The following is a 27,787-nucleotide window of genomic DNA, read 5'->3' as shown; positions in this document are numbered from 1 at the left end:
TAACCATACACTGATATCAAATTAAGTTACAATATATACTTTTTAAAACTGAAAAACAGGAACCATGTATTATACATGTCTTCAAAGTGTATGGCACTTAGGGGAACAATAAGACAAAATTGCCAAACAGGGAGAAGTTGCATAATATGTGCAGTATTAAACAGTTTGAAGATGAACTAAGCATTGCATTTTCATATGAAGGCAAAAAAGTCATAAAAAACCCTTCATAATAAAATGCTTCTGCTTCTTTGTCACACTGATAAAAATGTCCCCACAGGCTGGTTTCCAAAATAAGTATTTCAGTGTGATTAGTCCCACTTTAGAAAATTTTGAGCTCTCTTTTTTTCCTAGAAACATTCAAAATGTAGCAGCTTTCACGAAAGCGTGAGCTGCCGACAGAAGCTTTGTGTATCTGCGACACGGGGCTGAATTCAGGCACCAGGTGATGGGAGATAGGGGTCAATGTCGGGCAGATTTACAGATTTTGTCATAGACTTCTGGAAAGGCTTCTTTACAACCTAATTCATCTCTCAATTTGTGGTACAACTGTCCATCAAACATCTCCCAGAACTCCTCTCGTTCCATGTAGACATCTGCATACAACATCTGGAATCTACATGCCAACGAAACAGCAAAAGCAGTGTGAATTAAAGCAAAATATTTCATATCACTTTTGTTTCAGATGCTTCAATTTGTTTGCTTAATTTGAGACTCACCCATGAACATCTCTGACAAACTTCTCCAGCTGGCTTGTTGACGATTTAGCTTCAAAATGTTTGACTTTAGGTTCCCCATAAGCCCCGATATCTACATACAGCTCCTCCTCTTGACCTTTGGGGTGAACCATCCCTCTGCCTGGTGGCAGCAGGAATGGACACAGCCACAGTGGGTACACCTAAAACAACACAAACAATTTCAATATTAAAGCACAAGTACCTCATACATAAACTAAGTGCCCGGCACACTGATCCATATCCATATCCACATCTTACTTCAATGTCCTTGTGGAAGCGTGTGATGGCATCCTGCAGATGTTTCATGGGTACCAGCATGTCCTGGAGCACGTGGTGCTGCTCATAGAGACGTCTGATGGTTTCTCCCTGGGTGAGCTTCAGCAGCGAGATCTTGGGAGGCACCATCCAGCCGAAAAGCCAGCGGAACACGGGGTTGTTGCCAAACGGAATAATATCCTGCAGAAAAGGCACAAATGTACGCAGAGATACTAAAACGTCCCTCTGTAATAGAGTGCTGACTCTTTTTTTTTTTTTTTTTTAAAGTGGAGAATTCCCTGTACTTGATTTTCATGATTCAATGTCTGATTTTAAAATCACAGATCACATCCTTTTTTTTCTGTTTATATATTTTTAAAATTTAAAATTCAAAAGAAACAGAACATGTAGACACACAAACATACGTAAAAATAAAAGAAAATCAGGTTTTAAAAAACTCTTCTTTCTTGAAAGTTTTCTTTCTATCACAGTGAGAATTTTAATTAAATATGACAGTCCTGAAAATACAGTATACCACGACTCTGCTATCAAAATAAGTTACAATATATAAAAACAGGATTTTAGGTGATAGGTTTGTAGCTTGAACCCATCCGCTGGAACGTTGAAGACAATATAATTACACTGCAAAGCAAGACACAAGTAGGCAAAGTTCTTCATGTTACTCATGCATGAGGGAGTCCTGCCTGGAGCCAAGTGTCGTTCCACCACTCGACCTCCGTCAGACTCTCAGCCAGGTTCCCCATAGCACTCCTTTTATTGTGGTTACATGAATATGCATAGGGTCATTAACATATAACATCTTACATAGGTATACATGTAAACAAAGAATAGTGTGTGTGTGTGTGTGTGTGTGTGTGTGTGTGGTCAAAGTGTGACCCCATAAACGACTTCCTTAACCTGCTGGTCTGGAAAATCCAACAGTTCATCTAAACAAAAAGCACTTAGACTAGAACAGACGTAGCTACGTTAATCCTACCATAAAACAATAAAACAAGGTACGACCTCTCCATGCTCCTAGGATGTAGGTGTGCATTCCAGTGTGGAATACACACCAAGCCTTTGCAGCCTGCTAAAGATCACAGTCCTATCATTACACAATTGATTATACACCTCTAAGCATATATGGTTAAATATTTCTAAGCATAAATGACAATCAACAATACAAAACCTAACATTAGGATTCTTCTTATTAATCACAGTCTGTAGCCCAAAATTAGAAGTAAAAAGTAATTGCTTTGAAACTGTAAGCTGCACAGAGAACTGATTCATAATCACAGACCAGGGTTAGAATAGCAAGCTGTGACCAGATGTACTAGGATATTGTGATAACTGTTGACCCTACATTTGACATATTATTGATTCTGACATATACTGATCAAGCATAACATTATGACAACTGTTTGTGATGGCTAGACGACTGAGTCAGAGCATCTCCAAATCTGTGTATCTATCAGAAGTGCTCCAAGGAAGCGACAGGGTCATGGGCCGCCAAGAATCACTGTCACTGATGCATGTGGGGATCGAAGGCCTGCTCATGTGGTCTGATCAAACAGACAAGCTGTAGCTCAAACTGCCCAAAAATTTAATGGTGGTTCTGATGGATGGCCAGATGTGTGTGCATCTCTTATCTGATGAATACCTGGCAGCAGAATGTGGTATAGGGAAAAGGGAAGCCGGCAGAGGCTGTGGGCATTGTTCTCCTGGGAAACCCTGGATCCTGCCATCCATGCGGATGTTACTTTGACAGGTACCAACCTACCTAAGCAATGTTGCAGAGCATTTACAGCCTTTCATAGAAACAGTATTCCCTGCTGGCTGTGATATCTTTCAGCAGGATAATGCGTCCTGCCATAAAACAAAAATGGTTTAGGAATGGTTTGAGAAGCACAACAAAAACTTTGAGTTGTTGACTTGGCCCCCAGATTTCCCAGATCCAATCAAGCATCTGTGGGACAAGCAAATCCTGGACAATTAAATGCAATCCATGGAGGCCCCACCTCACAACTTTCAGGATTAAGGATCTGTTGCTAACATCTTGGTGCCACAGTACACATTAGGGGTCCAGAGGAGTCCATGTCTCGACTGGGCGACCAAATATTAGGCAGGTGGTTATAATGTTGTGCCTGATCAGTGTGTCAAATAGCATGGTAGCATCAGTACTGGCTTTAGTCTTCTTACTTTCCACCGGAGGGCAGTGTTAACCTACCAATCACGGTCTGACGCCACCATGTCCAACAACAAAAACGATTCCTATCACAGATTGTCAGTTAGCGATTTAATCAAATCATCATTAAGCCCTGTTTCTGCCTGCTTTTCCCTGCACTGTCAACAAACACAAAATCCTTTGGAAAACAGAGCATCCAAAAGCCCAGAGGTGACTCAACTAAATCTGTCAAACCAATACAATGCATAATTCATCACACCATTTACTGTTACAGAAACAAAGGATGCCAAGCCCTCCTCACTAATGGCTAATGGTGTGTGAGGGTGAGGGATAGGGATAGAGAGACAGAAAGAGACAAAGAGCATGCATTAGAGCCTACTAAAGAGAAGTAAGACAGCAAATTGGTAAGATGATGACAAGCTAAAATGTGACAGATTTATGCACCCCCTCAATATAATCCTAAAGCAGATAAAATCTGTTGTGTGTGAGTACCTGAAGCTCCCAGAAGATACTGCGTGTGTGTCTGTGATAGTAGTGTCTCAGAGGGATGTACTCAACTCCAACGCAGTCTTTCTTCAGGTAGCCCTCCACGTGTTTAAAGAACCAGGGTTTAAAGTGCAGGCCGATTCTGTTAATCTGATGTTGAAGAGGAAACGGGAAGGTTAATATGATAAAACAAATGAAAACAAATCGCAAGCACAGTCAAAGATGCCTTACCTTGTCAGGCTCTGCGTGGTCAGTCATGGTTCCTGTCATGATAACAGCACTATCCAGACTATACTGGAGTCCCTCAACAAATGTGTTCTGCTTGTTCGCAGAAGCTTCGGTGAAGCGTTTACAGATGTTCTCAAGCCCTCTGACTGGCTCATAGTGCAGCTTCACCCAAGGCTTAGCTGGGACTATTTTAATCTCAGCGGCAACCAAGAAGCCCAGAGTGCCACAGGACCACGGGACGGCGTGGAATAGATCCGTGTTCTCCTCCTTTATGAAGAAGAAAAATTTTTTCAAAAGTGTGTGGCCCTCTTCTGAATATGACGGTGAAGAGCCAGGCTTTCTGAGATTAGGCTATTTGTCTCAGTTTTTCTCACATACTTCACAGTAGCGACCAGTTTATCTTCTCACAAAGATCACGCTGTCTGCTTTTGGGGTGAAAAATCATAACATGCAAGTGTGACAAACCAGAAACGGGGCTTGGAACACAGTGTATTTGTCTTTGATGAACCACATTACTGTGTTTAGTTATTTTATTTTACCAGCAAACAGTTGTCATCTTTTGATTCTACATTATAGAACAACGTCTGATAAATAGCCTATTTTTAGCTCGAGAGCGTTAGAGGGAATTACGCAGGAATTTTTACTCAATTCTTGCCCATTTCTGGTAAACAGAAGGACTTAAAATAGATAATATTAACTAGAATAGACTAAACAGAGACAAAAATGATAATCATAACATCAGTGACATAGTAGCTCACCCCAATTCAGAGGTTACTGAAATGTATGAAGTACAGAAAGAAAACTATAGTTTGTGTTGTTATTGGTTGGCTGTATTACACAAACTAATGAGAATACAAATCTATTGTCATTGAGGCTCAGAATCATATCCAGGACAAATGAATTTCCTTTAGCTAAAATCTAGGACTACTAGCGATTGTTATGAAAAATGTAAAACTGCCTGTAAAATGACCAATGTGACACTGATCTTAAGCACAATTGGGATGAAGACTCATCAGGGGTGGGCAATTAATTTTCCCAAGTGGCCACATGAAAAACTAGGCTTGCTGCAGAGGGCAAAACCATCAAACTTATAAAGAGATGAAGTTATTATTTAGCAGAACTGAGTTCAGCTTAAGCTGGGATAGGCTCCAGCACCCTCCTATGCGACCCTGCTAAGGATACGTGGAAGAGAATGGAAGAAACAGTCGTAGTTTCTCATGTGGCCTATTAGGAAAATTAATAGCCCACCCTTGCATTAGGTGATCAGTGTGCACAAGTTTCACTTGATCATAACTTGAGGAGGAGTACTGATTTGTGAACTGTGCAGAAACAGATTAGCTCACTGGTCCTTTGACCAGGTGAGCTAAGAAGGAGAAATGTTTCTATCCACTGAAACTGAGGGTAAAAGTTTCCATAGTTATTTTTCATGGTGGAATTTTAGTGCTTTCTTGCTAATGAACCTTCTACCATGAATTAAAACCATGCTAATATAGTGAACACCAGATACTCCATCTGAGCAAAGCTGATTTCACTGCCTATGGATATTTCTTCAAATATAAAAGCAGAGACAGCGTAATTGAAATCATAATTTTGTTATCTCAAAAAGCAGAGATAATTTAGTAACGCATGAGTGCAAGGATGGCATACTAACCCACAAAACTCTCTTTAGAATACAAGCTCCTGGACTCAGACATATATCATCTATATACTTAACACAAAATCAATACTCACCTCTGTGCAGCGTACTAAACTGCCATCAGCTAGAACCAGTTCATAGGCAACACAGATGTGCTGAAACAGCCCATAAATATGGGATGACGACTCTATGCCGGTACCCATCACTAGCCCACCTGAGAGAGGACAGAGAATCATAAACGTCCTTTACTAATTCAATTTCTACCCGGGTGAGTACAACACCAGGCGGACACATGAGCAGACAGGAACATCTGCCTGCTGTGAGTGTGCGCGCGTGTGTGGACATGAGGATAAATGAATGTACTGCGGCCTGATTGGAAAACATTAGACTGTTGATGCGTTGTTTATAACATCAGGAAATCCATTATGAAACCCAATCCAGGGGTGTTTCCAACACTGCAGCCATTTCCTCCCAGTTTCGTCTTTTGAGCTACAACATCAGTCCTCTAATGCGATTAGAAAAGTCGTTGAGGCTCTAAACAGGATGCAGTGACTGACAGAGGAAATGCAGGATTTACATCAGTGAAATCGGTGTCGACATCATCGGTACATCTCTCTATTTGCAGAAACCACAGAAGGTGCCGATCCATGATTCCAATGAAAATAAAGCACAACGTACCCACAGTGAGGTCATCCAGCTCTGGCAGCACTGGCAATGTCCAGCCGATGGAATTGAGGAGAGCGGTGACTTGACCCATGTTTGCCAGCGGTTCAACTCTAACCACCTAAAAAACAAATATATTTTTAAGTAACAATCCACCAGCAGGTTCTCCTGCTTCCATCTCACCCTCCTTTGTCACACCAACCCCTCTGCATGTCATTCTTCACTACAGCTTCCTCTTTTGCTTCTGCCTGCCAACTCTATATTCAACACTATCCCTCCTCAAACACATGTCCAAATCATGTTGCCTCTCTATCTTTGTCTCAAAAGATAGATCCTCACAATTTACGTGGAACTCGTGCCTGCATGAAAGTATTGAGCCAAATAATTAGACAATCTGCCTTGCAGAAATAAATACTTTCTGTGAATGTAAGAAATGGCCTCAGTCTATCCATCCATGTACAAACTGTTTGATTCCAACACTGTCTGGACTATTTGGACTGCATGGACTACATGGACATTTATAAACTGCTCAGTCTACCTTAAAGACTAAGGGTTAAGGACGATCAATAATTTTCAGTCGCTGGTCGAGAATAGTTTTCCACTTTTAATTAGGTCTTCAATTTCTCTCAAAGTTTTAACACTTAACATTAATGTCTGGTTAAGATATTGCAATAATTCACCCAACTTTTATCTGATTGGCTCATTGTTGCTGAGTTGTATAAATAAACAGACAAAATCAATCAAATAGCTGCCATTCACATCATAAAACAAGACGTGGTAAATTAACATAGCCATTCTTTTCCCTACAGATAGAAAGTTTTTATTATTGCGGTAATATGTTTTAATGATAGATGTCAAAGTGCAGTTTTTTAAAATAATACCTCTATTGTATTTTCATTACTATCTGACTTACTATCTGGGGAACTTGACAGAACTGAGCCCAGGTTGATGCTGTTTCATCAGTTACAAATATTTCTGGTTGAGTTCACAGATACGAAACACTTGGAGTTGAGTTTGTTGCCCCCTCATACCTGCCTCTTTGTGTCCACCTCTAGAATGTCCATCATGTTGATCATAATGTTCTTGTGGGTTTTCTTGTACTTGCCCACTCTGAGAGACACGGTGAGCCAGCCGGGGCGACCTGTACACATGTAGGTCTTAGTGCCCTCCTTTCTCCAGTCGCGCACCTGAAATGTCACATATGGAGATGTCATGGTTGGTATCCATTAGGTGACAATGTATATGAGAGGACATTTTTCCTAAGATAGTTTTCCTGTATATGAAAGCCTGCATGACATGGGGATAAGCAAAATCCTTTTAGTGATACAGCTGTTGAGTGATCAGTTAATAAGTTTAAGTTATTGAATAACTGATTCCCTTTAAATGAGTCTAATTAGTTGAGGTGAAGCCACACCACTGTTTAACTTTACAAAGCTGCTTGTAATCCACAGAATATACACACACAGTACATGTTATCCCATCTGAATCAAAAGCAGCCTGTTAAAGTTTTCACAAGCATGACTCACTGCAAACAACACATGAAACTTTATGATCACTAACTATTTGACTGTAATTGTTATTGATCATTAAATATCACGGTGGCCCAAATTAAAAGGGACGACTCTGCAACATGAATGAAACATTGAGATGTAATAGAAATGAAGCTGCGTGCCTTATTAGTTTAGTAATGATGGATTGCATTTATATAGTAATGACTGAAAAGGACAGTGCAGCTCTGACACCTGTTCACGCGGACACGCTCACCTGTCTCTGGATGTCTCGCACGCGCTGGTCGTGCAGTTTGGGCGCAGAACACATCTTGAAAATGAGCCACGCTCTCGCATAGTAATACGCATCAAATATAACGGAGAGCGGCAGCAGGAACAAGCACACAAATATCCACCTCTGGTGAACTATCACGTAATCTAGACCTTTGACTTTGATCCACAGCAGGAACAAAACCACCAAACCTCCTAAATACAACAGTGGAACCATCGTGTCCGGGCAGATCGGCACTCACTCTCCTCTCTTTCCAAACTAAAGATATCCGCTTCACTTCTCAGCTGGGGAAGTAGCGCTTTGGTGAACTCTGTATTGATTATCCCAACCCTCAAAACTCGATTTCTGATCACCCCTTCGCTGGGATAGGTGAGCACGGCTAGGTGGTAGGCAAGCCCCTCCCCTGCTTAACATTGATTGGGCGATAATACCAAAGGGGCGGAACCTGTCATGTAAGCTTTAAGTTAACTGGTCCACTAAGTGACTGAAGGGAATGCCAGAAAAGTAGCCTTTTTGTTGTTTACCCAATCACGGAGCACGCAGGCTGTCACACCATGCACCCTGTCCTCAAGACTGTGTTACAACACTGTATTTACACAGTATCACAGGTTGGACCCTGTAGTTTAATGCGGACACTTTAAGTTTAAATTAACTTCTGTAGTTTCTTGCAGAAGCAGGCTTTGTCATAATCAGTGCATGAATGCACTCCCAACATGTCCATGGCTGTAGGTCAGTTACATGCATTGTTTTCCCCATCTTTTATAAAGTAACTGGTCCATTTGATACATGTTCATTTATAGTGTGCGCATGTAAATCAGTGGATAGTAATAAATCTAAGTGCGCCTACCCCCTTTGGTGCAGATTAGCTGTTGAAAGGAGAGACATTAATGATCCTTTCTGGTCGAATCAAAGCAGCCTACCTTTCCACAGTATTGGCATCATTAGGTTAAATGTCTGGAGTTTGTGTTTACTACTAATAGCAAAATTAAAAAGCTAAAATTGTCACAATTACACCTTTTAAAATAAAAGTTGACCTATATCTGAATACATTTTCACAAGCATGCGCTTAGCCAGCTATGAGGCCACCAAGGTTCACAGTGTGGTCTTTTTTAAATTCATTTTTTTAAATTTTATTTTGGAGTTTAAAATAAAAATTGAAGCCAAATGAAAGTAGACACTCAGTTTCAGATTATTTTTGGCATTTAGATTGGACATCCCTTTTTTTGGTCCTCTCAGCCATACAGCTGTGTCTGTGAGCTCACAAGCCCCACACACTTGCTGTTCGAACTTTCTGTCTCTGAGGGGCAATAGGTGGTGGACTTGATATGGCAGACTTGAAGATGTTAAGGCTTTTTTCTACAGTGGTCAAGATGGACAGATTAGAAATGACATCGAGCCAGCTCAGGTTCCAGCGGTTTGGAGACAAAGTTAGAGAAGAAAAGCTGAGATGGTTTGGACATGTGCAGAGGACAGATAGACTCGACAAAGGATGTAAAAGATGGAGCTACCAGCCATGAAGAGACGAGGAAGACCACAGAGAAAATGTAGTGAAGGAGGACAATCCACAAGATTGTGTGACATAAGACGATGTGAGGGATAGGGTTAGATGGAGGCAGATGATCTGCAGTGGGGATTTAAAAGGAGCAGAGAAAAGAAGAAGGGGAAGGAGCTTAACAGCCAACTTTTAGACAGACTATGACTAAATCTATCATCACGTTAAGTTTTAGGATGCATTGGTGCAAATGACTGGGATGTCTTCATAAAGGCAAATCAAGTAGCTTCTATTGTCATTTCTGATCTGAGCGCCCTAACCTCATCTGAACCTCATCTGCTCCTGACAAATACCTCCTACAATATAATACCAGATTGACAGGTCTCAGTCCATAACAACAACCTAAAGGTCCAGGTGAAAATGGCTTGTTTACATCAGACGTCAAAGGACTATGGCCAGACTGCTTCAAGTTGATAGTCAGGCAACAATAACTCAAATTACCACTCGTTACAACAATGATATGCAGCAGAGCATCTCTGAATGCACTTTACATCCACATCGAACCTTAAAGCAGATGGACTGCAGTATAAGACCACACCAGGTGCCACTCCTGTCAGCTAAGAATGGTAAATTGAGGCTGCAATTCAGGTACACCAAAACTGCATTACATAAGTTTAGAAAGATGCTGCCTGCTCTAATGAGTCTTGATTTCTGCTGCTTTCATTCAGATGGTATGGTGAGAATTTGGCATAAATGACATAAAAGCATGAATCCATGCAGCATTGTATCATTGTTTTGGGCTGGAGGTAATGGTTTAATGATTAGGGCATTATCTTGAGCCCCTTAGTATAAACTGAGCATCATCTGTACACCACAGCCTGTCTGAGTATTGTTGCCATCCTTTAATGGCCACAGTGTCCCCATCCTCTGATGGCTACTTCCAGCAGGATAACATATCATGTAACAAATCCCAAGTCATTTCAAAAATGATTTCTGGAACACAACAATAAGTTCAGTCTCGTCAAGTGGCCTCCACTGTCACCAGATCTCAATCCAATAGAGCACTTTTGGGATGTGGTGGAACAGGAGATTCCCATCATGGATGTGCAGCCAACAAATCTGGAGCAGCTGTGCGATGCTGTCATGTCAACATCGGTTAAAATCTCTGGAATGTTTCCAGCACCTTTGCCATAAAGAACTAAATTTACTCTTAAAGCAAAAGGGGGTCAAACATGGTGCCAGCAAGGTGTACTTAATAATGTGTCCATTATTAAGTTTACATTGGTCAGTAATTAACCCTGTAACAAATTCAGTAGGTGTTTTTCATCAAACTATGTGGTAAGCAAAAATGGAAAATCCTCTTCCAAGTAATTTTTTTTAAAAGGAAGCATCCTTTATATGTCACTCTAACTTGTTCACGATCTGCTGCTGTGATGTGGATTGTTTCATAATGTGGAAAACATATTATTGTTACAGGATATAGGACTGAACTTGTGTCTATTTTACATCCAGTACGTCCATTTATGTTTAGAGAAGTGGTTTTGGCACTCTCTCTCTCTCCCTCTTACTCTCTTTCTCTCTGAAACACACACACACACACACACACACACACACACACACACACACACACACACACACACACACACACAGGGCTAAAGTGGTACCCTTCAGCCTTCAGACACATTAGACAGAGGGAGGGTGGGGCGCCAGTAAAGATTTCTTAATGGGCTCGGCCGCTCTCTCGTCCATCTGCCTTGATGATAAACACACAGCTACTCAACATTAGCTTGATGCGCCTCAAAGCAGTCGACATTTTATTTCTCTTTATTTTTCAACAAACTGTCACTTTTAGGACTTTTCCGCTGCTGGAGACCAACAAAGCAAGAACCAACACACATGGTGAATGATCAGGAGTATTTTATCAGTAATGGAGATGGAAATGACGGGATCAAAAGAGTAAAAATTAGGAGGAATTCCATGTCACAGGATTTCTGGAACTGTGGAGTAAATTTTTTGGATGCCTGGTCAGTGTCAGAGCGCATGGGGAACACACTTTGTGAGTCTGTTTATGTGTGAGTGACACTAACCAGCCGGTCACAGCCACACAGTAACCTCTGAAACAGTTAACAGTCCTGGAGAAGGATGCCTTCCCTGCATCATGGAGCAATCTTCACCGGAGCCTTCCTCATTGTGACTGGGGGGTCCACAGCCTTCCTGACTTCATCCCAGAGTCGCCTGCAGGCTTTCTCCCTCTGCTGTGTGGTGCTGGGGGTGGTCATGCTCATCCTTGGGTTATTTTGGGCTATGAACAGCAAAAGTGCTGCTAATTACAACCACAGCGAGTACGACCAAGAGTGCCCGCATTATTCGTACGAATACACCAACTACCCCGGCCAAGCCTACTTCACTTCCCCAGGGAATCGGTTCCCAGAGTCCCAGTCAGTGTTTCTGCCCAGGTGGGTGAAAGAAAAATAAGCTCAGTTCGTATTATTAGATCTGCTTTTGTTGATCTTGTTACCATAAACTAGAAATTATGAGTCCAACTATTCATAGCAGGTTTTCTAAACAAACAAAGAAATGAAAAAAGACATTTATTTAATCCAAAGAGTAGATCTTATCGTGAGACAGTTATCTACACGGCTAATGTCTGCTTTGTCTTGTTGTCCACTTCCCAGTCATCCATGTCCTTTTTGGACAGAGGCATCCTTCTATACAATTAAATGTCAAAGAGGCTTAAATACAATGACAGTACATTGTCGTCTATTCTAGACACACCCTTTTTGTACTGTTTTTTAATTTTATTTTAGCCAAAAAGCACAAACAAGGTCGAATAAATCTAAAGAGAAAGAAATGACATCTTTCACACTGATGACTGTGAACAACCTTGCAAAATACCCGATTACTTTAACACCATAAAGACAAGATAGAAAATGGTCTAAATAAAGTGACTACAAATTAAAAGAAACAGACTATTTGTTCTCAGGCTCTTTAGATGAGAAGACTCAGACTCCAGACTGGTGTCTGTAGCTAAAGGTACATTTAGAACCAGGAGATTAATTCAATTCAATTCAATTCAATTCAATTCAATTCTATGCTATTCTATTAGATTTATATAGCCCCACTTCACAACACACTCTCCTCAAGGTGCTTTATAGTGTAAGGTACAGACTTAACAAGAACACCCTACTGCCTGTTATAAAGACTATACATGTTGGTTACAGCTATGCTGACTCATGACTTGGCTGTGTATAAATATAATGGGTTTTTCCACTGAGAATAGTGTGTCTGTACAGTTTATGATAGGAGTGTTGTGGTTTGCTGCCTGTATTTAACTACTTCACCTATTCAACATACTTGTATACGCAGCTGTTCAGCCAGTTGTATCAGCGACATCATTAAAACCACTGCCAGGTGACATGCATTGCACAGATAATTTCCTTACAATGCAGTGTTTTTGGTGGGAAAACCCGAGTCCTCTGATTCATTTGCGTGTTATTTCCTCATTTTCCAGCCACCTAAAAGGTGCAGAACAAGCACACCTGGCAACAGTGACACACTGTTGCAGGACAGTGTTCCCTTAGTCCTAGACCTAAGGCTTGCATTGGTCTCCAACTTCCCAGATATAGATGCATTTAAGCATCCAAAGGATGGGCCAGAAGAAGCACTAAAAACCCAACCCATAATTATCAGGTTGCAAATGATCCACTACCCCAGTGCCAGACACCACAAAACATCCCAAGAGAAACTGTGTTCGAACTGAGGTGGGCCTATGGAGAACGTGCTTTTTCAATCCACCAGGGGATAAAGGAAGTAGCTTTACTGACTGATTAGTATAAGTACTTGTTTGCACTCTGATAAATGAACACGGAAGTCACAGTTAATGATGTTGGGCAACTCAAGGCAATTGTCTGTTTATTAAGATTTAATCCTACATCAAGTAAAGATCTACAATTAACCTGACAGAGAAATGTGTCTTGAAGGGGGTTGGTTGATGCAAAGTGTGTGCAAAATGTGCTACCTGCAGACTAACAGTTTCCCCGTTTATGTCTTTATGATGAACTAAGTGTCTAAGTTTACATTTATACATCAGAAATGACAATATTCTGATCTTAGATGTCTCTCTCCAAGTATGAATACTCGTGTTGTGCAAAGCTTCAAATATTGCTTTATTTTAGAAAGTTATGCTATTTCTTTAATCAAGCATGCCTCAGGAATAAGCACCTTAGTGATCCAAAGGCAGCCAACCTGCTGCTGCTGTTTGATTAGAGGCGGTTAGTGAAATAAACATGTGCAAGACTCAAGGCTACAGAGGTGACTAAAAAGCTTTTCATCACTTTAAACATGTCAATGTGACAATTAGGCCTCTGTTTGGCAGGAAGCAGCACTAGAGACAGTCTTGCATATCATCTCTACAACCCCTGATACCTCAGAATTCGGTAATACATATCAGTTTATGGTTACATGTGAATGATCTCACACGATGTCTTACTTTCTCTGAATGTAGGACGATGGAGCGCCACAGGCATGCTGCTCGAGGTGAAGATTTCGACTACCCCCCAATGATTATGGAATCTGGTGGTTTCAGTCCAACTCCTCATCCTCCTCCATGGCTGGGACCCCCACCTCCATATGAGGTTGCCATCAAGACAACATGTAGCTCCACACACCTGCGGCGTGCATACTCAGACACACACCTGGCATCAGAGCCCTTGTTTGGACAGTCAAGGGAGATCAGCTTTGAGGTGTGATGACTGGGGATCCTGCTCAGACTATGCTGTAGTTTTCTTTTCATAGTAACAAACTTTTTCACTCACTTGAAGCATGGGTCTTTCTTGGTCTTAGCATGCTTTCTGCAAGTTTCCTGTAATTTAAATTATGCAATGATGCTAAGGTTAAATGCATTGAGAGTATATATAAAAGGGGCTGAAGGGATGCCACACACTGGTTTGCAAAGTCCCATTTTGAAGCCTCAACTTTAGCACAACGAGCACAAATAATTTGCTTAAAATGCTCCAAAAGGCACAAAACCTCATAGAGAGATTTAGATCAATGGAGTGACTTGAATTATCAGAGCTGAAGCCAAACACCAAAGCGCCATCTGCTCACCCCCACCTGCAATAATAATTACAACTTTAAGCCTTAACATGTACAGTTGATAAAAGGCGAGATTTAGAGATGAAGATCAAAACCGTCTGCTCTACCACGATGAAAACATTTACTTTTTCCTCTCATGTTCTCATATTTCATCAACAAGCATTTCAACATGGGGACCCCTCAGGTTTGGAGCCAGCCTTATGTAGTCTTTAAAGGAACTTCCATGTGGCTTCATTTTTCAACCCATGGTGTTGCCACTTGGTTAAATTTCTATCCATCATTGGAGGCTGGAGCTTATTTCAGTGGTCTTGGGACAAGAGGTGGGGCTAACACAAAGAAACATTAAGCTAAGATGCTTTCATAGTCTTTGGACTGTGGGAGGAAACCGGAGTACCAGGAGAAAACTCACAAAGGGAGGCACATGAAAAACATGCACACTCCACACAGAAAGGCACCAGCTAGATTCAAAACCAGGACCTTGTTGCTGCAAAGTAAAATCTGAATAACAGCACCATTGTGCTGGTCTTGGTTAAATGCATAAGATACCAAATTCATCTTTATTTGACCAAATTAAAGCTTTTTAAACTAACACTGATATATTTATACACAAGAAATTCAATGCCAGGTCCTGTGGATGTGATGCAGGCAGTCACCCATCTATGCCTGGACTACCTAAATGTCTGGATCTTTTGCTGAGGAATTGCTCTCCATTCCTGGATGAGTGCAGTCTGCAGCTGCACAGTCGTCCATGGTTGTGGCTGCCTCTGTTCAACATGTTCACCCAATAGTGCCAATATTGCATTTTGTTGAGTCAAAATGTACACAAAAGTCATGGTTTTATGAGAGGCTACATGTTAGTTTAAATTCCAGCCTTTATGCTAAGCTTTCCCACACCAGAAACATTAAGCGCCATGGAGACTTAATGAAAAAGAAAACCTACAAAGTACTGGGAATGCTGTATTCATCATTTCTTTAAATTTCTGTTTAACTGATCTGGACAACTGGATAATCCTCCTCTGTGGGATGGGGATTGTGGCTTTCAAACAATGCAGATGTTCTCTGGGAATAGCAATCCTTCAGTTCATGTGCCACACATGTACTCATCAGCTCGGTGAGGGCAGGGGAACGATGACTCATCTAACCATATGAGTTTTTCCACTGCTTGATAGACCACTGCAGCTCACTGGCAATGCTGCATGAGTTTCAAGGGTTACAAAATGACCTATTGTGCCCTCACAGTTGCTGTCATTAGTAGGATCCCTTTGTGCGTTCGCATTTTTAAAACATTTTAACATGACTACTGTTGTTGTAATACAGTGCAACATGGAAATCAACTATTAGAGGCCTTAAACATATTTCTCTTTAAGCATGTGACATTCAGGTGCTGTCTGAAATCTACAACTTTAAAGATTTGAGGAATGGATCAACCCCAAATGCCTTTATATGCTTTTAGTTTTTTAAATAGAATAAAAGTTAAACAAGGAAGTTAGGGAAAGGAGACTTTGAGCAAGAAAGACTTTTCAGAACAGTTCAAACTCGGAAGCAGAAAAGTACCCTTCTGTGTTTATAACATATCAATCAAAGATAGTAAACTAGACAAAACTATGGTGTTAATCATGATTATGTTTGTGTCTTTTGTCTCTCCAAGTTCGTTTTCATTCTATCGTAAAATTTAAAAAAAAAAAAAAAAGCCCTGGATTTTTTTTCTGTTCTTGGTCATCTGCCGCGTATCAGACTGCTCGTCATTTATTCTTCACAGTTTATTATATTATAAACTACAGTGACATATGAGCACCTCTCAAACGGAACAGCTGGCTTCAGCTTACATGAGTCACAGGATCATGGTTGTCTCCCCGTGTAGTTTGGAACTGTTTGTTTAGCTCTGAATATGCATGTATCTGCTATGCGCTTGGAAAAGGCAACTCAAGAGAGAACTGTGCATTGATTTCAGTCTCTGTGAGAGTGTGATTTCAACTTTGTTTAATAAAAACAAAAAAGCTGACAGTCTCAGATGTTTGATTGTCTCATTAACCAGGAAAGATGACAGGATTTAAAGCTGTACTGCCACACTGCCGTGTAATAACTGAAAATAAAGCATTTAGCATTTTTTGGCAAGTATAAGCGTGTTTCCAAAATACTGCATTTATAAATGCAATTTGCAGACTTTTTTGTGTGATTGATACATTTGATAGAGAACAGATCAGAAAAAATAGCAGCAGACGAGCATATAAATGTATGTTGATGTGTTGTCTGATGGGGTTTCACTAAAACTATCAAAATGAATGTTTTTAATCTTTTAATCAGGAAACAGTGTTATCAGCCTGAAACACACTGGCTTCCCCAAAATGCCCTGTTTACATCACAGCATACTGGCTGAGAGCCACTGGTCTAACTTTCAATAAATCTTAATGCAGCTTGATGTTGCTGAGCTTTCAGCTGAGACCACTATCAATACCAGTGATTGCTTAGAGCAACTTTTACTCACACAGTACTGCATCATTTGGCTCTCACCGTTTCTGTTTCACCGAGACTTCCATTTAATCTGTTTGGAATCAAAGTTCAGTCACCCAACTGATTTATTCAGGGAATTTAATTATGACCCTAACCATTTATAAATAATAATACAAAAAAGAAGAAGAAAGAAAAATAAAAACAAACTTTTATTACAGGCTTGCAGGGGCCCCTCTTGCCATCATCCTGGGTAGTCTGACCTACACTGAAAAAAATGTTTTGTTCAATTTACTCAATTTTTTTATGACAAGTGGTTGCACGAAATAAATTTGTTTGAATCCAGAAATATTTTTTAAGTACACTGAATTTAATTTAAGCGAGTAAAACCAACATATATTTTTAAGCTACTTTAACTTAACTGTTGTGGATACGTCTTAGTCAAATATTATTAGTAAGTCCAACTAAGGTCGTGTTAAATGTACCAGAATAATTTGTTTCCTTTACACTTATATCCCAAACTTATATTCAAATCAATCAAATTGTTAATTTCTCTCTATTTCAATTAAGTTAAGTTTACTTAAAAAATATTGCTTACCCTGATTTGTAGTTTTTAAAAACGTCAATAATGAAAACTACAACATTCTTTCACATCATTTATTAATGCAAAATTTGTTGCAAACAGAATAAGAATCCACATCTCTAAGGGAAATTGCTGCAATTTGTATAATACAAATTACAAAACTTTTGCCTATGAACTAGTAGCTTTAAAAAGCTGTATTCAAACAAAACAGAAACAACAGACAAGAGAAATGTTAACCAATGTTTCTCTTCCTCTAAAAAAGAAAAAAAAAAAAAAACTCCTTACATAAAAGAATAAAACACTACCAGCAGTATAATGTATCACAATTAGAAACTGATGCATCCACAAACTAACCAGTTTCAGACTTGCTGTTCTGCGATCCATATTTAGAAATTGCATTTTAATAAGGTAATTAGACTTAAAATTAAACTTGTGTTTTCCTTACTGCTTATTGACCACTGTCTTTCCATTCTAGTCCTTCCTTGAAGATTCTGAATGTTTTACATATTTTCTGACCTAACATACTCGCTTCAAAACAATTAATAGTCTTTAAAGTGTTACCAGTGTGCTGCAGTGTGGTAATCATGAATGTTTTTTTGTTTTTTTTTAATCCGGTTGAGTTAACACTGATTATACGCAGGGCAGCAGCTATAACTGAATAATTACAAAGTTGCTCTTCAAGCTACTCAAATGTACCACACGTGAAACATTCATTATTGAAAGTTAAAATGTTCAATCGAAACATAACACAGAACAAATGATGGTTGTACAAGAGTTTCACTCCTATTCACAAGAGCACCAGTCATTGGTAATTTACATAACAGCATTCTCTTGATGTGTGGTTTTAGAAATCTTCCTATCCAGTAGCAATTTTGTTCTTCAGCCCAAAGACTTTGGGGGAGAGCTTTTCACCATCGAATCCCATCAACACTTTCTAAATGAATTCATAATAGTCCTTCAATTCCTTGGGGAAGGCTAGGTTTAGTGCATAGATTACTCCAAGCATCAATGCACAAGCTTGGGCCAGAGATCCAATGTTGTCCATGACTATCTCCCCTTCAACAAATATTCCAATGTCATCATAATGTCCATTTTGTCCATCCTCCCTGTTGATGACATAAATGCCCATGGTGTGCTTCTTCAGGTCTCTCTGGATATCATCTCCTTCAATGTCCTAAACATTTAATAAAAAGGTAAAAGAAAAAACAATTAACTCTACAATTAAATTCCAATCTAGTCGTTTGTGTGTGTGTGTGTGTGTGTAATACACACACACACACAGATATCTATCTAAAAAGTGTGTGTATAGATGACTTGCTTACAATGACTTAAATGACTTACAAAGAACTCCCGAATAAGGCTTCCGTCCTCTTCACCAAGGTAGAGGCAAAGTGCCCTGAGAACTGCTTCCCTTTTCACTTTAACATCACTTTCAGCCTGTTTAAAGAGAGTTGCTGATTAAACCAATTTGGAAAAAAGAACAATGTCTGACATTCGCAATAAGTAAATTTTATCATATGTCAGTTCAAACATAGTAAATAAAATTTATATATGAAATTTCAAAATTTAGATTGCTTGGCTGGTCACCTAAAACGGCTTATTGGACTCACCAGTGACCTGCCACTTAAGACAAAAGAAATCCAAATAGAATTTGCAATATTCAGATTTACCTCTTGCATGATCTGCAAGTGGTGGGCAAGTTTCTGCCCAGAAACACCGCCCTTCTTCTGGAAAACTGTCATCAACTGAGGTGTAATTCTGTCTAACTGTGCCACGAAGGTCATCTCCAGTTGAAGTGTTGTAATACACTGGAATTCAGCATTTACCTGTATCTCTCTCTCTCACACACACACACACACACACACACACACACACACACACACACACACACACACACACACACACACACACACACAAAAAAAGAAGACTGGTGCTTAATCATTGGTATGATTATTTTGTTATTTCTTCATTAAATGCTACAATGCAATTGCCATCACTTCATAAAGCATGATTATCATATGGGTTAGTATACAGTGCATGAAGGATGTTACTACTGTTAATCAAAGAAGAAATGAATGGCATCAGTCCATTTAACGGGTTTAAAGGGTTTTAAAAAGCAGATATTTGTCTGTTTCAGGTGGTTGGCAACACATTTTCCTGTGCTCTTTGTCCACTGGTGGGAGTGTCTCACCTGTGAGGTCAGCGGGGCAGAACTCTGCCATCAGCAACAGAGAGCAGAGAAAATTTAGATGTGCAACTAAAAACATGCTTGCCATGTAAGCCCCAAACATCTCTGAAATTGCTCTGCAAACTTCAGAGTACTTATACTTCAGGAGTCCTGTGGGTACCGTAAAGACTCATGTATGCAAACAAACCACATTTTTTTTTGCAATCTGATCCTTTTTCTCTTGGCTGTTTCCTTCAGGGATCACCACAGTGAATGATCCACCTCCATCTAACCCTATGCTCTGCATCCTCTTAACTCACAAGAACTAAATTCCTGTTTTTCATTTCACTTTCGCAAGTTTTTTTTTTCTTTTGTCCTGGATAAAAGAAATTTAATCATATATATTAATTGATATTAATTAATATCAATATTAATAATCACAAGAACCCTTAAGATGAGATAGATAAACTTGTCCCTGCAATACTGTGACAAATACTGTTGTGATAAATATGTAAGGAATTTGCATGTACTTACCAAAATAACACCATCTTCTTGAATAAACAGTAACACATAAGGGGAAGAAAATCTGCCAGAAAAGGAAGACAAATAAAAATAAAAAAAAAACTTTAGAAAGACAAACAGTTACCGTTTCCAAGCCATTAGTGCATTACTTCATGATACTCCCTTGTAACAAAACAAATCTTACTTGTGCCTCTGTGCAAACTACAGATGGCACGATACCACTTTTTTATGTCCGATACCGATATCATAAATTTGATTATCTGCCGATGCCGATATGAATCCGATATAGTGTATTTTATAATAAATAAAACTGTTTTTATAAATATTTTGCTGCATTTTGTATAAGTTCATACTCAGTTTTAAAAACAAAACATTAAAGCTATTCTGTTATACCTGTATGCAAAAAATACACTGCACCCAAAATATTTTATACTTCAGCAATACTGATCAACCTAAAAAACTTACACCATCCTCCTTATTCAGGTATTCTAAACAGTACATAGAAATATTAAACTAACTAATAGGACTGCCAACTCCCAGCAAAAATATTAGGAAACCACCCCGCACCCTCCGCCTGATAATGCTTAATTGACGTAATCTACTTTAATGCACAGAAATCAATTATTTTTCTATAATAATTTGATTCAACATTTTTCTTCAATACAGTTGCAGACAGCGCAGACAGCGTACCTTCCCAAAGGAAAAAGTGCTATATGTACTACTATTACTAGGGCATATATTAAACTTAATATTTACTACATACAATAATGGATCTCTATACATTTAACCAGATCACCACTTTGGTAGTAAGATTTAGAATAATTATTTATTAAAAGCTAGACATTTTAAATGAGAATAAGAAAGAAAATTATGTCTTTGTGTCTCCCTTTCCCTGTTAATGCCCTACCTGGCCCCTGGCAAAACTTTGCTAGATCCGCCCCTGCACAGTTACCAGCTGTCAGCTACCTAAAAAAGGATCCTGGAGTTATTTGTCTCTCAGAAACAGTTCATAACTTCCCTTCAACTCATTCATGTGACCTAAAATGTAAACCTGTTTCTTCATTACCTGTTCAGCTCTAATGATTCAGTAAAAACTTCTCCTGGTTTCACCTTCATGTTTCCTTCTCACCACATATCCAAACTATCATGACCAGCAGCTATTACGGCTGTGGCTCCAGAAAACATAAGCGGATACTAGAAGTAATATTAAAAAAATTCTAGCAACAGCTTATCAAGCTTAAACGTGCTGCTGTTGTTTATCTGCCGTTTTCCTCTTTCTAGCGCAAACTGGGTGACTAACAAATGAGAGAGACTAGCGACAGAAAAGCCGATCACCTGATAATCGATCAGTTTCATGATTGAAGTAGCAACAGGAGAGGGAGGGGGGAGAATGAGGGAAGAGGTTTTAGCTGTTCAGCATGAAGACACCGAATAACTCCAGCTTTGTGTCTTTTTTCATTCTAGCTGAAGTATAAAACAAATCGCTTCCTTTCCCCCTCAATACAAAACTCCGACAGCCAGTCCAGCTGTGGCTCCATACATCGGTTGTTAAGCTCAACATGGAAATACTATGCAAACATAAAGAGATGAACTTACACACTTGCTTTACTTCTCTGTGTTAGTTTTCTCTGAGATTAAATGCAGCGGTTTGGAAGCACGTAGCGAGGCTTTAAATGCTAAACCAGACCGCTGACAGGTCTTGCACTCAACAGCTCTATCAAGTGAAGCAACTTCTTTTCTGAGTTAATTTCAGTTCTGACAAACATCACTCTCAGTGCCTTTTGATCTCACATTTTTGGCAACCACTGAGTTATTCTCCTCCACAGTTTACAACCATTATTTTTTTCTGCACAAAAGACGTTGTGCAACGCCAATCCTACTTATTTCCTACTGCACCCCTGACTGTGCAGGTGCGTTCAGAAGCCCCCTCCCCCGCCCGACTATTCCTTAATGCCAATGTTGTGGCGGGAGGGACGATTTCTCCACTTAAAACTGCAGGCGACTGTACAGTGAACTTTACAGCTAACTACAGAGAAATTGCCTCGTTCCATAATTTGTTAGTACAAAGTGTGCCACAAGAACTAAGCTAAAAACATATGACATTTTAACGCATCAATACAATTACTCTTTTAATAGAGCAGTAGCTAATAGAGCACATAGCTAGCTTAAGTCAAATTCATGACAAAGTTCAGAGGTGTACAACTACTTAGACTTCTTTCTCCATGTGCACACGTCTTAAAGAGTCAACATGCTTTGACTGAGGTAAAAAAAATAAAACAAAAACGACCGTAAAAGGTTTACTTACCGAAGCTAGACCACCTTTATATGAAGTTGTGCGATTAACTTGAGCCCGCTTGCAGCACACAAAGAGTCCGCTTCTTCAGTCCGCGCGCAAAATGGTGGCCTGTCCTAACGCATGCGCAAAATGGCCCAGCAGGAGGCTATGAAAAACATACTTAAGCATTTTGAGCTACATTTAATTAACTAAAATTAATTGGATTAAAACGCAGGGAATGTATTCTGGAGTTACTCGAATTATATATGTAGACAGGAATTACTCATTTGAATTGAAAAGATATACCAAAATATAATATGCTATATTTAAAAGGAGACAATATCACTTTTTTCAGTGTACCTACTTTCTCCCCATATCATTAAAGCCCCTGTTTCCAGGCATCAAGTAGGCCAAATTGGTCTACTTGGGCGGGTAGTTTCTGGCCCCTGGACTGCATGTTTGACACCCTTGTTTAAGACTTGTGCTTTAGGTAACAAGTTAGATCAAAGATAATGATCAGTAATGGAGCGATTACTAACGCAGTCGTGCGTCACGGAGCTGCATTTTCAGTTTTTTCCGAATCAATCATTAATAATAAGCCAGTGGTTTCCTCCACTATCAGCCTGTATTTCATTTGTAGGCTGTGATCATCCTGCTCCCCACCAGGCGCTTCTTCAGCTCGGCTTAATAGCCTACCCTATATATCTTGCTTTACGCAGAGTTTATCGCCCCGTGTATAAGAGAGGGCTATAACTCTCTCTCTCTCTCTCTCTCTCTGTGCAAACAGCTTTACCAAACATAGGCTAAGTGACGACGCCCTGCCCTCCATTCCTCGTCACCGAAACCCTTCCTAGTGAGGAGGGAAAAAACACACTTCCTCACAGCGCACGTCCCTGCTGCTGCTGCTGCTGTTGCTGGGGCCAGATGAAAGCCACACAGTATTCTTCAAGCATGCGACATCAGCTGCTATCCAACAGATTTTCGGTATCGTAATCGTTCCCCTCCAAAAAACAAAAACGGATATGCTTCTTCCGGGAGGGAATAAAGCAGAGACGCAGAGGAGCACATCATGAGAGAGGCGCCGCGGATTCTCAGGATATACGGACTGAACCGGACGGACTGCTTTCCCCACATTTTATTCACAGATCGGGAAACAGGCACACGTGTTAAAGTTGATGGCAAGGAGAAGAGTGATGGTCACACTTTCAGTCCACGCATTAGCTGAACATCTTTTCACCGCGACTTCCTATCAGGTAGAGAGGGGATGTTTATCACAACGAGAACGCACGAGAGATCATTTACATGTTGCACGCAATCCGGTTTTTCCTCTTCAAGTCGCTTTCATTTTGTAATGTTGCATCTGTGTAGTTTCTCTTTTGTAGTCTTGCATCTTAGCCTTTTTGTTTCTCTCCCCTCAGACAGGTTGTGGTTGAGGTGAAGGTACAGCTGTAGCTGGAAGAAGTAAACACCTTAACGCAGAAGCTCTGGAGATGTCGGTCCACCATGGCACGCTGCTTTGTCTGGGCGTGCTGATGATGACTGCTGGGGCGGTCATGGCCCTTGGTGGAGGGGTCCAGCCGCCAGGCCTGCTCTTTGGACTTGGGCTGCTCCTGGGATTGGGGGGCATAGGTCTGCTGGTCAGTGGACTCTGCATGGCCATGAAGAATCTTCAGATTGCTGTGCCTGGACACTTTCTGCTGCACCCACGGACAGGCACACGCTTCAGCCCACAGCAGGCTCTGGCAATACAAAGGTACCTACAGAGCTGAAAGAGACAGAAGCTCACAGTCGTTTGGACACAGATGTTCTTTTGTGGTGTTGTAATATTTTTTTTTCTTTCTTTTTTAAAAAGGTACTTTAATTTAGCAATACACACAAACACACAAACAAACAACCCCCCCCCCCCCCCCCCCCCCCGCCCCCCCAGAAAAAAACCCCCAAACAAACAAAGATACTACGCTCTAACAATAACATAATGGCACAGTGAAGCCCGCAGATCTGCTCGGTCTGGGGGAGCTCCCCTCCACCTCTTTACAGGTCCCATGTCGTTAGGTTTTTACTACTGTCCACTCAGCACTTTACAGTCCATCCCTGATCATATTCGGAAGGGTATTTCCAGTCTCTTTTATAAACTACCTTTAAAAAAACAAAACAAAACAAAAAAAAAGTGTGAGGGATATCCTGGAGCAGTGGTTTTCAATACAAGTTCCATTTGTGATGATAAATTAGAAATAAGGACAGCAAAGAACACAAGACATGCTTTTGTTTGTCGAGTGTAAAATATTTGTTATTTCTAACGAAGATTAAAAAACATGGCAACTTGTGACAGCATCATAAGTCAACAATACTAGAAATCTACAGTTGTAGCAGCTCAGTAAGGCTGTGCTGAGTGTCAACGTCAGCATGCAAACATGCTCATCATGCTTTTAGTCAGCAGGTATGTGTAACATGTTGACCATCTTAAATAACAGTGCTGTCATTAGTTTTTGCAGGAACTTGATAAGCCAGAGTTGGGCAAATGATTCAGCTCTGCTGATAACGAGAAGCGTGTGTGTATCAATTTATGTGCTAATCTGTCCAGTCTTTGTCGAGATTTTTATCTCAGAACCACAAATGGGCCTAATGATGGCACTAAAGGGGATTCGGTGGATTGTAAAAACTTTGCTAAAAGGGAGCAACATTATCTCAGGAAAGAGAAAAACTCTCTTTTTCTGTAATCCTGTCGCTATTCAGACTTCCCTTTCTCTGTTGCTGGTGACAAATGAGCACACTTCCAAACAATACACAAACACACCATCCAAGTGTCTTTTTGTTGAACAGATCTCTTTGTGTTAGTTTTAGTGTGCAGTCTGACATGCCAAGAACTGGAAAGCAACAGATTCTCTGATTATGTGCTGATTGTAGAAGTAGGTCATGGAGAAAACAGCAAACATGTAAATGTGGAGAAATGACTCCCCTTGGCACTGTCTGCAGTAATCTATGATAGCTTGCAAATTTAAACAAGATACAGTCTGGTCTTTGTCTGTGGAAGAGAGATGGCAAGAGCAGAGTTTTCATCATCAGGGCCTTTTCTCCCCCCAGACACTGACAAAACTCAGACTGATAAGTATTTCTAAACGCAAAGTAACGCTTCATTGTGACAGCGTACTGTCTGAGGGATTAAAGAATTCGGGGTTCTACGTGCAGTAATGTTATCTACATAATGTGTTTCCCAAAAGGAAGCGAACACCTGTAGTTGAAACACATTGCTGGAAAAGCAGTGAGATAAGAAGCAGCTGTGGAGTGTGAAAGTGTGAAAGGAGATCAAATGTAACCCACTAAAAGCATTTGAAGTGAAAAGTGAAGTAAGAGTCGACCACAGAGCTTTCAATTAATTTATTTTTGATAACTTCTCATTGGCTCTCTTTCTCCATGTATTTAGGAGATTGGACAGAATACGTCGCGAGATGTCGGCGGACACTGTCAACAGGTCACCAGAGCCTGAACCCACCATGCCGTCCACCCCTCCGCCGTGGACCATGGAGCCGCCTCCATCCTACGACGCAGTGATGAAAAGCCAGGAGCGCAATGAACAGCTTTAAGCTCAGGTGGACATGCTAAATTCATGTCAGTGCCTTTTGTGTCCGCGGTTCTCCACAAGGACTTTGAAAGAACAGCCGGTGCTATCAGTGAACTCGTTGCAGCGGGACGTTTAGGTGCCTTAGCACAGACACGCTGATCCCAAACATAAGACAAAAAACAGCGACAGACTGCAGCTGGTTAACAACTTAATATTTTTACAGACTGGGCCCCAGTTTGGCCTTTTTGTCTAATAACTATGTGTGTTCTGACTGATTGTGAAAGAAATTGAAATGATTACTACAACTGCTTTTACTCTTTGTACCAAGGGGGGGCTTTCTTGAGACCAACATGTTGTAGGCTCAACTTTTACAACCAAGTTCATGGATGGATTTTATTGGCCTGCATGAATTTATGTGACCTACTACTGTGGCTGCATGGCACTCTTCTCCACACGTAATAACTTTCTTTTCCCCCCCTTCTCACGGCTGCACAGCTCCTCTTTGTATCTGTAGAATATTCCAAAGCAAAGTGCCTTACCAAACAGCAGCAGAACCTTAACAGGGAAGTGTTGTTCATCACTCAGCTTTGTTTATACTGTTGTGATTTCACTATAAATGTGAGTGAATTATTAGCCACGAGGCTCCCTGCGAGTGGTGTTGCACTTATAAATGAGAGATTGTTTATCTTAAAAAGAAATTAATGCCAGAAAGGCAAAGAATGTAAATGTCTACATATTTAAAATCATTTCTAATCCAAGCAAACATAAATGTAGACTCAACTCTGTTCCCAAGCAGAGCTGTGAGACTCATTTTGCCAGCAGCTTGAGGCAAGGTGACTTACCAGGTACAAGTACACACCTGCAATTGTATACCCGACCTGGGCAGGCTGTCTGCAGGCTGTAATAAGCAGCAGAGTGGAACTCTAACTGAGTTTTCTCCACCCTCACCTTCAAGCCCTGAAACTGTACCAGACAGAATTTTTCCTTTCTGCGTGACAGGTGCCTCGCTTTGAGACAAGGCAGCAGTGCGATGGTAGAGGGGAAACCATATCGTTATGGACTGATAGTGGCCGGCCTGTGTGTCTTGGCAGTTGGCCTCTTCATCATGATGCAGGAGCGGCCACATGTTTTTGCTACTTTGTGCGTTCTGGGTGTCACTATGGTGTGCGCTGGGACTGTGTGGAGCCTCTGCCAGTGCTATCCTAAGGTATATGCTATGTGTGTGTTTAGTGGATAGAGAGACAGGAAATATGTGATTGTTGCCAAGAAGAAATAGATTTGGTAATGGAGATTGTGTGTTTATTAGGTCATTGTGGCTCATGAAATTCAGGAAAAAAGCCTAGAAAATATCATGGGTCCTGTGGCTGAAGATGAAAGGTACGCTCCCTAACACACACACATACACACACACGCTCACTTTGTATCCTAATGGGCCACAGACAAGTGGGTGTTGACTGAGGCCTTAATGATTCCCTTTGGTCTGTCAGAGTAGCTCAGAATGCTAAGTGCCCATCGAGTAGTGGGTGAACATGGCGACAGCAGCGGTGTGTGTGGGCAGGCTGGTGCTATGGGTCTGCACTAAATCACTGTAGATATTCATTTTATTATTGTCCTGTTTGCTTAATGGAGAGAGGTTAGGAAAAGTGGAACAGAGGGAAAGGAAGAGCCACTAGACAAAAGG

The 27,787-nt window shown here is 40.5% G+C and overlaps 4 protein-coding genes and 1 long non-coding RNA gene across 5 annotated transcripts; 3 read left to right on the top strand and 2 right to left on the bottom strand.

Moving 5' to 3' along the window:
* Nucleotides 1-83: 83 nt before the first annotated feature.
* dhcr24 (24-dehydrocholesterol reductase) lies at nt 84-8,285 on the bottom strand. The gene is made up of 9 exons (XM_085347516.1): nt 7,952-8,285; nt 7,219-7,374; nt 6,203-6,308; nt 5,620-5,738; nt 3,892-4,155; nt 3,667-3,810; nt 993-1,190; nt 717-895; nt 84-613 (listed from the first exon to the last, which is right to left on the bottom strand). Exons 1-9 carry the CDS (start codon nt 8,180-8,182, stop codon nt 460-462), a joined length of 1,551 nt encoding a protein of 516 aa, XP_085203642.1. The 5' UTR covers nt 8,183-8,285; the 3' UTR covers nt 84-459.
* Nucleotides 8,286-11,591: 3,306 nt separating this feature from the next.
* On the top strand, nt 11,592-14,206 carry LOC146607464 (uncharacterized). Its single transcript, XM_085347258.1, has 2 exons — nt 11,592-11,914; nt 13,963-14,206. The coding sequence occupies exons 1-2, from the start codon at nt 11,601-11,603 to the stop codon at nt 14,204-14,206; spliced, it is 558 nt and encodes a 185-aa protein (XP_085203384.1). The 5' UTR covers nt 11,592-11,600.
* Nucleotides 14,207-19,361: 5,155 nt separating this feature from the next.
* Nucleotides 19,362-22,656, bottom strand: LOC146607463 (uncharacterized). The gene is made up of 3 exons (XR_014905124.1): nt 22,578-22,656; nt 20,285-20,336; nt 19,362-19,409 (listed from the first exon to the last, which is right to left on the bottom strand). It is a non-coding gene; the product is annotated as an uncharacterized LOC146607463 (long non-coding RNA).
* Nucleotides 22,657-24,037: 1,381 nt separating this feature from the next.
* LOC146607462 (uncharacterized) lies at nt 24,038-26,128 on the top strand. The gene is made up of 2 exons (XM_085347616.1): nt 24,038-24,300; nt 25,969-26,128. Exons 1-2 carry the CDS (start codon nt 24,038-24,040, stop codon nt 26,126-26,128), a joined length of 423 nt encoding a protein of 140 aa, XP_085203742.1.
* Nucleotides 26,129-27,093: 965 nt separating this feature from the next.
* bsnd (barttin CLCNK type accessory subunit beta) lies at nt 27,094-27,688 on the top strand. The gene is given in 2 exon segments (XM_085347874.1): nt 27,094-27,313; nt 27,413-27,688. Coding segments are annotated over 2 exon segments (453 nt in total). The 5' UTR covers nt 27,094-27,136.
* Nucleotides 27,689-27,787: the final 99 nt, after the last annotated feature.

Source organism: Diplotaxodon limnothrissa, linkage group LG23, assembly GCF_057381915.1.
Source record: "Diplotaxodon limnothrissa isolate DT_005_m linkage group LG23, D_limnothrissa_male_GT1.1, whole genome shotgun sequence".
In the NCBI taxonomy this organism is placed as follows: Eukaryota; Metazoa; Chordata; class Actinopteri; order Cichliformes; family Cichlidae; genus Diplotaxodon; species Diplotaxodon limnothrissa.
Note: the sequence above shows the minus strand (reverse complement) of the source record. Positions and strands in the feature narration are given on the sequence as shown.

Excerpts from the sequence above, each read along its gene's own strand:
- LOC146607464 (XM_085347258.1), top strand. The coding sequence starts at position 11,601 with ATGCCTTCCCTGCATCATGGAGCAATCTTCACCGGAGCCTTCCTCATT. Across the intron at positions 11,915-13,962 it reads CAGTCAGTGTTTCTGCCCAG|GACGATGGAGCGCCACAGGC; the intron begins GTGGGTGAAAGA and ends CTCTGAATGTAG.
- dhcr24 (XM_085347516.1), bottom strand. The coding sequence starts at position 8,182 with ATGGTTCCACTGTTGTATTTAGGAGGTTTGGTGGTTTTGTTCCTGCTG. Across the intron at positions 7,375-7,951 it reads TGCGAGACATCCAGAGACAG|GTGCGCGACTGGAGAAAGGA; the intron begins GTGAGCGTGTCC and ends GTGACATTTCAG. Across the intron at positions 5,739-6,202 it reads GCTGGATGACCTCACTGTGG|GTGGGCTAGTGATGGGTACC; the intron begins GTACGTTGTGCT and ends GTCCTCTCTCAG.
- LOC146607462 (XM_085347616.1), top strand. The coding sequence starts at position 24,038 with ATGTCGGTCCACCATGGCACGCTGCTTTGTCTGGGCGTGCTGATGATG. Across the intron at positions 24,301-25,968 it reads CAGGCTCTGGCAATACAAAG|GAGATTGGACAGAATACGTC; the intron begins GTACCTACAGAG and ends CCATGTATTTAG.